An 11,371-nucleotide genomic window follows, 5' to 3' on the forward strand; every position below is an offset into this window, starting at 1 on the left:
ATGTAATGGACTAGCGCCCCATCTAAGGCTGATTGTACCTGATGCTGCCAGAATAGCCTCTTGCTCCCAAAACCAGAACTGAATTCATTGTGTTGAATAAGAGGGGAATGGATATATGGTTTGTTATATGCTACTTAAAATGTGTCAACTTTGAAAACATCCCATTTTTTAGGTTTGATGCTATGGCAGAAGAGATACGAGGGGATGTACTTGAAAACACATTTTATGGAGGCAGCTGTAACACAACCAAAAGCAAAGACAACCGGAAATCCTATAGAATGCCCTTTAATGTTGAGAGTGTTGAATTTAAAGTAAGTATACATAAATATTAAAAAATACAGCAGCTGAGAAAAAATAAATATTTTTAGATATTTGTGCTTAAAGATTAGGGGAAAATGTTACTATAAATAAAAAATAATCTGGGCATCCTTTGATGGCATTTGTAATAATGAGCAGGCATCTGTAGAAGTAACATATGGAAGAATATAATATTAAAATATGATGTTTTGAATAAAGAAAGTTTTTGGTATAAAACCTAGAACCTTAGCAGTATAGCTAAGTAAATGCAAAATAAGCATCAGCATTGCTCAAGCAGAATGTAAAAGAAGGATAGTAATATTAAGTGCCCGTTATTTCAATGTAATTACACTTTAGGTTTTTATTTGTTACCTGGCTAAATATTGTGCTTCAGAAAATGTAGCAAGAACAAATACTGCAGGGTTGCAGGGATATCGACCTGTTCAATGTGGAATTCTTACCTTGTTTTTCATGGTATTATAGTTACTCTGCTGTACTTATGTTACATAATGTGTATGAAGATCTGAGATATTAGGATTATGTTCATTGTGATTGCTGTTGCATCCTGGGACTTTTTGGGCTTTACCTCTGCTTGCTGTTTTGCCATGTTTTTGGATATTTGGCTCATACAGGAGGAAGCAGCCTAGGAGACAGAGAATTAAAGCAGAGTTTTCACTTGGGCCAGGGTAAAGACAGTGCTTGTGCAGCTGGTTTTATTTGCCTGGTCTGTTCAGTCTCATTTTTGGAAGCATGATCAAACTAATGACTATTGCTGTCTTTGTCCTGTGACACAAGATAACCTCATACTTTCTTGGTGATGGTGCCGGAGGCAGCAGAAACACTTAGAGTTTTTTTTCTGGGGTAAAATTTGACAAACAAACATCACCAAACTCAGGTGTTATAATCCCTGAGAGAATGGTGCAGGTGAATGTCTGGTCATTATTGAACTTGTCTTTTGATTTAAATGATTTTATTGAGAACCACTGCCTTGACTTTCTGTTTCTGACCAAATTGTAGCCCACTGCCAATGACTTTGCCCCAGTTGTGATACCTATCCATAGAATTTGTATTGTTACATCCTCTAATTGAGTTTTTGGTATTGTGGTGGTTTTTAAAAGTTGTTTTGAATGTCATTTAATACAGACTTAACAATTTGAGAGGTTAAGTGACTGAAGGTAATACTTTTCTGCTCTTTGCATTCTGGAATTGTTCACTGACTTCCTAGGCAAATAATGCATTTAGTAATGAATTTTCTGCCTTTCTATCATCACAGTTACTTAGTTACTATGAATCATTTGTTGGTTTTGGCCAATTTTAATATCTGAATATTCTGTCCTGAAATATCAATACATATTGAAATTGGAAATATCATCCAACAAAAAGGTCCAGTGACCTACGCAGTAGAGGGATTGCCAGGGACAAAGAAAACTGACACTTAATATCGCCAACCTCAAGCCTTGGTTTGGCCGTACGCAATGGCCTGGGGGGGGGGAGAGAGAACTTCACTACCGTGGAGAGAACTTCACTTCCCAGCAGCCCAAGGAGGTTACCCGCATAGAATGACAGGAACGGAATTAGGGGCTGCTGGGGCCAAAAAAGGCCAGCGGGAAGGTTTAAAAGGGAGGCCTGGCGGAGCAAAAGGAGATTAGTGTTTTGTGTATCCTGTCCAACATGTCGTCTAAAAAGTCAGTTGTGCCCTGGATCGTTTCACGTTAGATGAATGGACTGTCTCATGCCTGTCTGTCGTGCGATAGTAGTGGATTAATTGTCATGTGTCTTCAAAAGGAGCACTCCTGGAAATCTCACTCCTCACCGCTCAGGACTACTGGTCGGACTGTTTCATTCATTTTCTATGGAAGCTGTTCTCGGGATTCTCATCGTCACACCATTTCACCTGCTTTTGCTGTGTTGGACATTGTCTTGAGTGTTTATTGTTGTGGTTTGTTTGTGTTTATTGTACATTGCCTTAAAGGGAACTGGGGTGGGATTATTTAGCATGTAATTATATTTTGTTTATTAGTGTTTAATACATTCTTTAATTGTTTTATCACCTGTTGCTTTTTGTCTCTGCTTGTGAGTGTGTGCGGGTCAGGCCAAGGCTGGGTGCTTCCCTGGAATCTCTACCAATAAAATAAATAAATCACCATCTCTTTGATGGTGTGAATTTTAGCAGCACCAGACCGCTATATGCTTAAGGACCCCTTACACTTATAGCAGTGGGCAACTGGCCCTACACATGTCCATGAGCACACATACTTGATTTGTTTGGTTTTTTATGGGCTTCACAATTTCTGATTTCACTATTGATGTTTCTCCACTGTTGGATCATTCTTTAATTTTATCTTCTGTTGAGTTACTTGTAGCTCAGTCTGTAACCTATCAATGTGGATCTTTTACATCAGGCACTATAAGTTTCTTTTTGAATGTTTTCATTGACAGTCCTTTATTTTCAATCTTGGAGCTATCATAAGCCTCATAAGATAACGAGGAGCTTGTAATCTTATTTATCTCAACTTTCATGGTAAGTTTAGATGACTATTCCCCCAGTTAAAGTCAGAATGTTGAGCTCTAAGGCTTATCCTTAGGTAAATATTGAAATTTGTTCTCTTAGAAGAACCTATAGGAGAGCAAAATGGCAATGGAAAGATTGATAAACTTCAAGTCTCGTATGATATCTTTGGTCAAAATTTTGCTGAAATCTGCTGAAGCCTGCTTGGTCTGCTAGGTCGCCGTATTCTGCAGATCTAACTGTGAACAACCTGAATAGTCCAAGAGCTGTTTAATGTTATAAATGTTGGTGTCAATCTGACATCTAAGTCTACTTTTGTATAAATTAGCTGTGAAAAATATTAAACATTTTCTATTGATACAATTATTGAGTTCAGGTGTGGTTTTGCATTTTCCAATTCTCCTGTTTAGAAGTGATATCTTCGTTTTGTTTGGATAGGTTTGTTCCTGTCATACCTTCCAATCTAACTGTAGTTCCTTTTAGACACAATTGCTCTAATGTTTCTGTGTATAGTTAGTAGCAGTTTGGCTAATTGAGATGTTCCATCAGATTACAAACGTGCTATGGTTGAACCATTAATTAAAGAACTGCATCTCACTTCCTTAAGTAGTTGAAGATCTATTGAAAGTGTGGTTCCTAAATAAAGTACCCGAGAAAATGATAATAACATTTTATTTATAAATTGTTGATAAATTTCAGTCAGATTTCACAGCATAGAGAGCCTTCTGTTATAAGAGGTGATCAATGATTTATTTGTTCTTTATGGACTTTACTTCTGCTTTTGATAAAATTGTTAATTCTATTTTGTTAAGATATTTAAAGCTTAAAGCTGGTATCTAAGGGATAGCTTTGAAGTGCTGTACATCATATCTTAGAGATTTTTTTAAAACCTATAATTGCTTTTTCTCTGTAAGCTCTATTGGCTTTGTGGAGCTCCTCATGGATCTGCTTTGGGTCCTATATTTTTTCTAAATGCCATCATAAAGGAGCATAATATTATGTACAATTTGCATGCAAATGATATTGAGATTAATTGGTGTCTGACTTCTGATGATACTCGATGATTTGAATCTCTTGTCTTCTTTTTGAGATCAAGGACTGGATGACACAGTGTTTTCTTCTGTTAAATCAAACCAGAAGTGTGATAATAGTTTTTGGCAGTTCTGATAAGGTTAACAATTTGAACCTAAGCCTTGGGAATATTACTCACAATGTAACTGTTAAGAGTTCTGGGCTCAAATTTGAGGATCAGATTAATTGTCTTTCTAGGAACCACTTTCATCAACTCAAGTTAATTTCCAGGGGTAAGCGTTTCCTCTGTTTTAAGGACTTAGACATAATTAGGCATGCTTTCATTAGGTTTGATTAGATTACTTCAATGAATTATACTTGGGTGATAATTAGTCCAGAATGTAGCTGCTAGGATGCTTACTGTTACTGTGTAGAGGTTCAATTTATTTTTGGCCACTCTTTATTTGCTTTCAGTAAAGTTCAGGATATAATTTAAGATATTGCTTTTGGTTTACAAAGTCCTCCATGGTCTGGTTTCCTGTTACTTCTCTAAGCTTTGGTGTCCAGTATCAGTTTTGAGATCTTTAAGATCAGTAGAGCAGTCAGTTTTGATTTTTCCCAGCTTTTACCTTAAATCATTGGTGCACTATATATTTTTGGGAAGTAGATGACCTTGGAATAGTCTACATATGTTTATTATAATTAAACATTATTTTATTGCCTTAAGACTCAGCTTAGGGACTTTATAATTTTCCATACTTTTAGGGGTGCGCTAGTTAAAAGTTGATTTAATGTGATTTTGTTTGTACTTTTCTCAATTGTTTTATTACTTTTTTGTTACTTATTATTTTAATTTTGGAGTTTTAGACAATGTGTCTCTGTCAAAATAATGTCTTCATCTGGTTATAAAACAGCATACTAAACCTGAGGAGTCTGGTATAATCCAGTGGCCTACAGGGGTGACACTGGTGGGTGGAGCTTAACCAGGATCAAAGAGCCCCTTCTAGGTTGACTTCCACCTAACTGCGGAGAAGAAACAGTTACATGAGTGCTCATACAACTTTAAACACTGTACACCAAATGGCCACATGTTGGACACTAGTCAAACCTGCATGGCAGTGGGTTTCATATTCTATGGCCAGGTATTATTGATTATGAAGCTTATTAAAGATGGACACTTGAAGATATTTTTAAGTTTAGTGTTTTGCCTTGACAGGGTCCTAGGTGACTCTATTTAACCCTTTTCTACTCTTTATTATGTAGACTTTACCAGTATGTCTTAAATCCTACACAATTCCCAAACTAGCAGGTACTGTAGAACATTAGAACATTAGAACAATCTAGATGAGAACAGGACATTCAGCCCAAAAAAGCTTGCCAGTCTTATCCACTTAATTCTTCTAATAAAACATCAAGTCAAGTTTTGAAAGTCCTACAATCAACCACATTACTTGGTAGCTCATTCCAAGTATCTATGATTCTATGTGTAAAGAAAAACTCCATATTGTTTGTGTGAAATTTATGCTTAACAAGTTTCCAACTGTGTCCCCATGTTCTTGATTAAGTCATTTTAAAGTAACAGTCTTGATCCACTGTCCTAATTCCCTTCATAATTTTGAACACTTCAGTCTTAATCTTCTTTTGCTTAAACTGAAAAGTCTCAGCTCTTTAAATCTTTATTCATAATTCATCCCCTTTAGCCCTGGAATGAGCCCAGTCTCTCTTCTCTGGACCTTTTCTAGCACTGGAAGTTGATAGTGTGGAGTCCACTACAACTCCAAAATCCTTCTCATAAGGTGTCCTTTTCATTTTCAGACCTCCCATTGTGTATTTAAACCTAACATTTCTACTTCCTACATGTAATACTTTACATTTACTGACATTAAATTTCATCTGCCACAAATCTGCCAAATCTCTCCAAGTCCCTAAGTAATGATTCAACAGATTCCAGATTTTTGCCAATCCAGCTATCTTGGTATCATCTGCAAATTTAACCTTTTTATTACTTATATTCCTATCCAAATCATTTATGTATCTTAGCAATAGCTGCAGCCCTAGAACTAACCCCTGTGGAACACCACTCTTAACATCAACCAATTCTGATAAGGTTGCATGCACCATAACCCTCTGCTTTCCGTGTCTGAGCCAATTTTGCTGCCGTCTACAAACATCACCCTGAACTTCCCAATTCTTTTAGACTGATGCCCAGGCTCTCGTGTGGCACCTTATTAAATGCTTTCTTAAAGTCAAGATAAATAACATCATATGCTCCACTTTGATCATATCCTTTTGTTGCTTCCTTATTGAATTCCAGCATGTTAGTAAAACATGACCTTCCTCTTCTGAACCTATGCTGACTGTTCAGTAAAACTCCTGTCCTTGCCAGGTGTTACTTTATCTTATCCTTAACAATTCCTTCCATTAATTTCCTGTGATGCACATTAAGCTCATGGGCCTATAGTTGCTTGGATCTGCCCGATCACCTTTTTTATATAACGGGATAATATTTGCCATTTTCCAGTCCTTCAGAATTTTCCCAGTGCACAGTGACTTTCTAAAAATATGCATCAAGGGTTTATAGATGTACTTGCTAACCTCCTTAAGAACTTGAGGATAAATATTATCTGGTCCTGGTGATTTGTTTGATGTCAGCCAATTTAATCTAAGCAGTACTTCTCCCTCCACAATTTCTAAATCCCTCAGTACCTCGTTAGTTGTCGCTTTACCACTTGGAGGTTATCCACTTCTTCACTTGTGAAAACCTCAGAAAAATGCAAGTTCAGAGCATCTACTATTTCACTGTCAGTAATTTTTAATTCTCCTTTACTATTCCTGATGCATTTCACCTCCTCCTTGACTGTTCTTTTACTGTTAAAATACTTAAACAATCTGTTTGGGTCATCTTTTGCCTTTGTGCTGTATTCCTCTCTAACTGACTTTTAGACTCCCTGATATCATCTATATATATAAAATCCCTATGTGCGTCCAGCTGTCCGTGTGTGGGTGTCTTCTGATGAAGTGCGCATGCGCGGGGCACGGTGCGATGCGCGATATTACTGTTAGAGAAAGTTAGAGGCGTTTTACGGAAATACAAACCAGTATTACTGTGAGAGGAAATTAAAGGTACACAATACAGTGATGCATATTACAGGGACTTACAAGCCAGTATTACTGTCAGAGGAGATTAAAGGCATATTACTGACGCGCACGCCTGTATTACCGCCAGAGAAAATTAAGAGTATATTACGGACGTACAAGCCAGCGGACGTACAAGACAGTATCCTTCAATAAGGGCGCGCACAAAAAGGAGAGCCTCAAAAGGGCGACCTCAATTGGGTGCAGCGAATAAAGGCGCACGTAAATAAAGATCTGCACCTTTGTTGCTCTTCACATATTCCAGAGCCATTTGAACTAAATTATCTACGAACGCCTTTATTCGCCACGCTCAATTGAGGTCGCCCTTTTGAAGCTCGCCTTTTTGTGTGCGCCCTTATTGAACAGAGCCGTACAAGACAGTATTACTGTCATAGAAAATTAAAGACACACAATACACGTCGGCAGCCCACGAAGAACGGTCAGCTCAGCAAGTAAACATCAACAAAAGAAAGGCTGAAAGAAAGAAAAATACGACCAACAAAAAGAATGAGGTCAAAGTCCCTTGCCATTTAATATAGACTGTTCCTACTAATGTTTATGCACTACTGTTCTAGCGCCCGTTATTGTAACGGGCTAAATGACTAGTTCTTAATATTTGCCCTCATGTTCTCATATACACTATGATTCACATTGCCATTATTAATGCTGTTTTTCCTTTGCAGCTTCTTTTTTAACTCTCTGTTAACCCACTGTGGAGTTTTTATTAATTTCCTCCTAATTCCAAATTTAGGTATGCACCTGTCCTGCATTGCATGTAAAATGTTTTAAACCTGTTCCACTGCTCCTCGACTGTCTCCACACTTAATAGCTTATACCATTCTATCCTCTTTAGACTGTGCTGCATCTGCTCAAAATTTGCTCTACCAAAGTTAAACTTAACAGTATTAATCTTAACATCCACACTCTTCCTAAACACTAAGAATTGTACTATATTATATTCACTTGATCCTCGTGGTCCAATCATCTCTACAACCTCAATTCAATCCTGATTATTACAAAATACTAAATATAGACAGGCTTCACCCCGCTTTGGTGCTTTAACATACTGTGTTAAAAAACAGTCACTGATTACTTCTAAAAACTCCTGCTCTTGTGCTCAGCTATTTGCAAGGTTATCCCAGTTAATATTTGGGTAGTTAAAGTCTCCCATGACTATAAAATCCCCCTTTAAACTTGTCTTTTTAATATTTCTATACAGATGTTCATTGAAATTACTGTCTGCATTGGGCGCTTTTTAACACACTCCTAAAATAAGACCTCTTTCCCTAATGCTTTCCAGGCTTAGTCACATGTCCTCACTAAGATAGGGCTCATCATCCAACTGAAGAGGATTTGTGTTTAAATTCTGTTTGACATAAACAGCAACCCCACCTCCTTTTCTGTTCAGTCTATCATTCCTAAAGAATGAGTATCCCCCTGTGTTATACTGTCCCCATCTTTGTTATTTAGCCAGGTTTCCGTTATTGGTATAATATCATAATTATGCTCCTCTACATACAATTCCATCTCACTTGTATTATTTTTGACACTTCTAGCATTAAGGCAAACTATTTTCAATATGTTACTCATTTTGCTTTTATATTTAAAATTAGGGTTAGAATTTACATCACTATACATTTTTATTTTTACACTATTGTTTGTTTCTCCATGTACCTGGCCTGTCCTAAATTCCCTGTCCCCCATTCCCTAGTTTAAACAATCCTTGACTAACCTACTCATAATCCTCTCCAATATATTGTTACACTTCCGGTTCAGATGTAACCCGTCCAGCAGAACAGGTCCCATCTGTTCCAAAATGAGTCCTAATGCCCCATAAACCCCCTTCTACCCTGCACCAAGATATGAGCCACGCATTAAGCCTTCTGCTCTCCTCAGTCTTACCTGGACTGGAGTGTGGCACAGGTAGAACTTCAGAAAATACTACCTTGTCAGTTCTGCTCCTCAGCCTGGCACCTAACTCTTTAAATTTGCATCATAACACTGACAGACTACCCTTATGTATGTCATTTACTCCAACATGAACAATGACAACTGGATCCACCCCTTCTCTTACCAAAAGCCTATCCAACGTTCCATGTAGGTCTTCTACCTGTGCATCTGGAAGGCAACACACTGTGCTTCAGTCCCCATAATAATTGAATCCCCAACTATCACTACCTCTCTTTCTGGGAACTGTTTTTGAGGTCCATTGGAGCTCCCCATCCCTGCCTACCACCTCAGAATATTCATAGATACTGTCCAGCTCTGCAAGGACCTGAAAACGGTTTCACACTTCCAATTCTGGGATTGATGACCCTGGACAGTGTGCACCCTTTACCTTACGCCTTATGACCATGACCCACCTATCTCTATCTGTCTGGTCTGGAATCTCCTCCCACGCTACCTTAGGGGGTACACACTATTTTTCTAAAGGACACCTGGGCCAGGCCCGTCAATTCTCTTCTACAACGCAGGCCAGCCAACTCCTCCACCAGTTCAATGACCTTAAGCTCGAGGTGCTGGATCAGCTAGCATCTCCTGCAGATGTAGCCTTCATAGAAGACTGGCTCCTCCAAGCCGTCATCTAAGAAGTCCAACATCCAACAGGACTTGCATTGCACTGGCCTCATTATTAAAATTTTAGTTGGGATTACTAAATCTGCCTTAACTTTTTTTCTTTTTTTTTAATTAAAATTAAATATTTTAACTTAAGTGGGCGGCACAGTGGTGCAGTTGGTAGCGCTGCTGCCTCGCAGTTAGGAGACCCGGGTTTGCTTCCCGGGTCCTCCCTGCGTGGAGTTTGCATGTTCTCTCTGTGTCTGCGTGGGTTTCCTCTGGGTACTCCGGTTTCCTCCCACAGTCCAAAGACATGCAGGTTAGGTGCATTGGCGATTCTAAATTTTCCCTAGTGTGTGCTGGGTGTGTGGGTGTGCGCGCCCTGCTGTGGGCTGGCATCCTGCCCAGGGTTTGTTTCCTGCCTTGTGCCCTGTGTTGGCTGGGATTGGCTCCCGCGACCCTGTAGTTAGGATATAGTGGGTTGGATAATAGATATGGATGGATATGTTTTAACTTAAATGGTAAAAATAAAAATAAAAAATTGAGCCAAAGAAATTAAATTAAAAAACTGCTACAGTTGTTTTATACCTTCTGGCCTCTTAAGCTCTTGTAGTATTTTCCCCCCTCAACTACCTGCTGTTTGTTCTTCTATGATGTCAACTTCACTTTTCTCTATCTGCTCTCATAACTTTGCACTTCTCTTATTCCTTACTTAAAAGCTCTCCACTCACAGTTTGTAGTCCTTTGCATTAATGAATCCTTATGCTCTCGCTCTCTGAACTGCTCTACTTCCCTGACCAATAAGAACTGTTCAATCTAAAAAAAAACTTGCATAGTGAATATCTGCTGCTAGTAAACTTCTTACTGTCTTGTCTGCTCCTACCACCGCTTGTGTCTGATTGATGTCTTATTGAAGGCCGCCTGCCTACGTACCGCTGAGCCTTCCCCTTTATTGCTTTGAAGTCAGCCAGTGTCTTTTTTTTCCCACTAAGGAATTGCTGTTTCTGTTACTTATTAACTATTCATGTCTACAATGCCGGTTATTTACTTACAGATGCTGCTTACTGCACTACTTTGCCGAAACTAATTCGAATACAAGTAACAATAACAAGAACAAGTACATGTAACAGGTTACAAGTAACTTTTCCAAATGCACCCCTTGTAGTTCAGTACTTCCTCCCCCCACCCTTATATCCAACCTCAGGCAATTAGACAGAATAAAAGAACAGGAGAAGGTTTTACATTTAATTATGTATTATATATCGAAGATTTTATTACAGCTAGTGTCATAGTAGTACTAGGGTGTTGTACCGTGTTAGCCATTATGAATGTAGAGAAAAGCCAAGCAAAATGACACCTTTTATTGGCTAACTAAAAAGATTACAATATGCAAGCTTTCGAGGCAACTCAGGCCCCTTCTTCAGGCAAGATGTAATCATTACATCTTGCCTGAAGAAGGGGCCTGAGTTGCCTCGAATGCTTGCATATTGTAATCTTTTTAGTTAGCCAATAAAAGGTGTCATTTTGCTTGGCTTTTCTCTACAGCTAGTGTCATATAAATCAAATAGAATGTGGCATTAAAGAACAATCTGTATAACCTGATGATGGTAAATGTGTAGTGTCAGCTGGCAATTTAACTTGAAGTTGCACGTGATTCTTTCTGGTCAGATCTCTCTTCAGATTATCATTTTGGTCTGTTCTCTTCAGGATGGAAAATGGCAGAGAGAATGAGCCTTTGCAATGCCCCCGTTATTGTCGCTCTGCTGCTCCTGACACACATACACACCTCCTGGGTTATTCACCAATGACACAGTTTAGGCACAACCCCCCACCTCAAGTTCAGTTTTGCTCTTTTCAGCATTT

At 38.6% G+C, this 11,371-nt stretch overlaps 1 protein-coding gene across 3 annotated transcripts in view; it reads left to right on the top strand.

Annotated features, from left to right (window-relative positions):
* Nucleotides 1–11,371, top strand: part of c6 (complement component 6) — a 66,936-nt gene that overhangs the window by 16,944 nt on the left and 38,621 nt on the right. For all 3 annotated transcript variants that reach the window (XM_028805514.2, XM_028805512.2, XM_028805513.2), the window contains exon 6: nt 173–311. In XM_028805514.2, coding sequence (XP_028661347.1) covers nt 173–311 — 139 coding nt within the window. The remainder of the gene's footprint in view (nt 1–172; nt 312–11,371) is intronic.

This window comes from Erpetoichthys calabaricus, chromosome 7 (genome assembly GCF_900747795.2).
Source record: "Erpetoichthys calabaricus chromosome 7, fErpCal1.3, whole genome shotgun sequence".
Taxonomy (NCBI): Eukaryota; Metazoa; Chordata; class Cladistia; order Polypteriformes; family Polypteridae; genus Erpetoichthys; species Erpetoichthys calabaricus.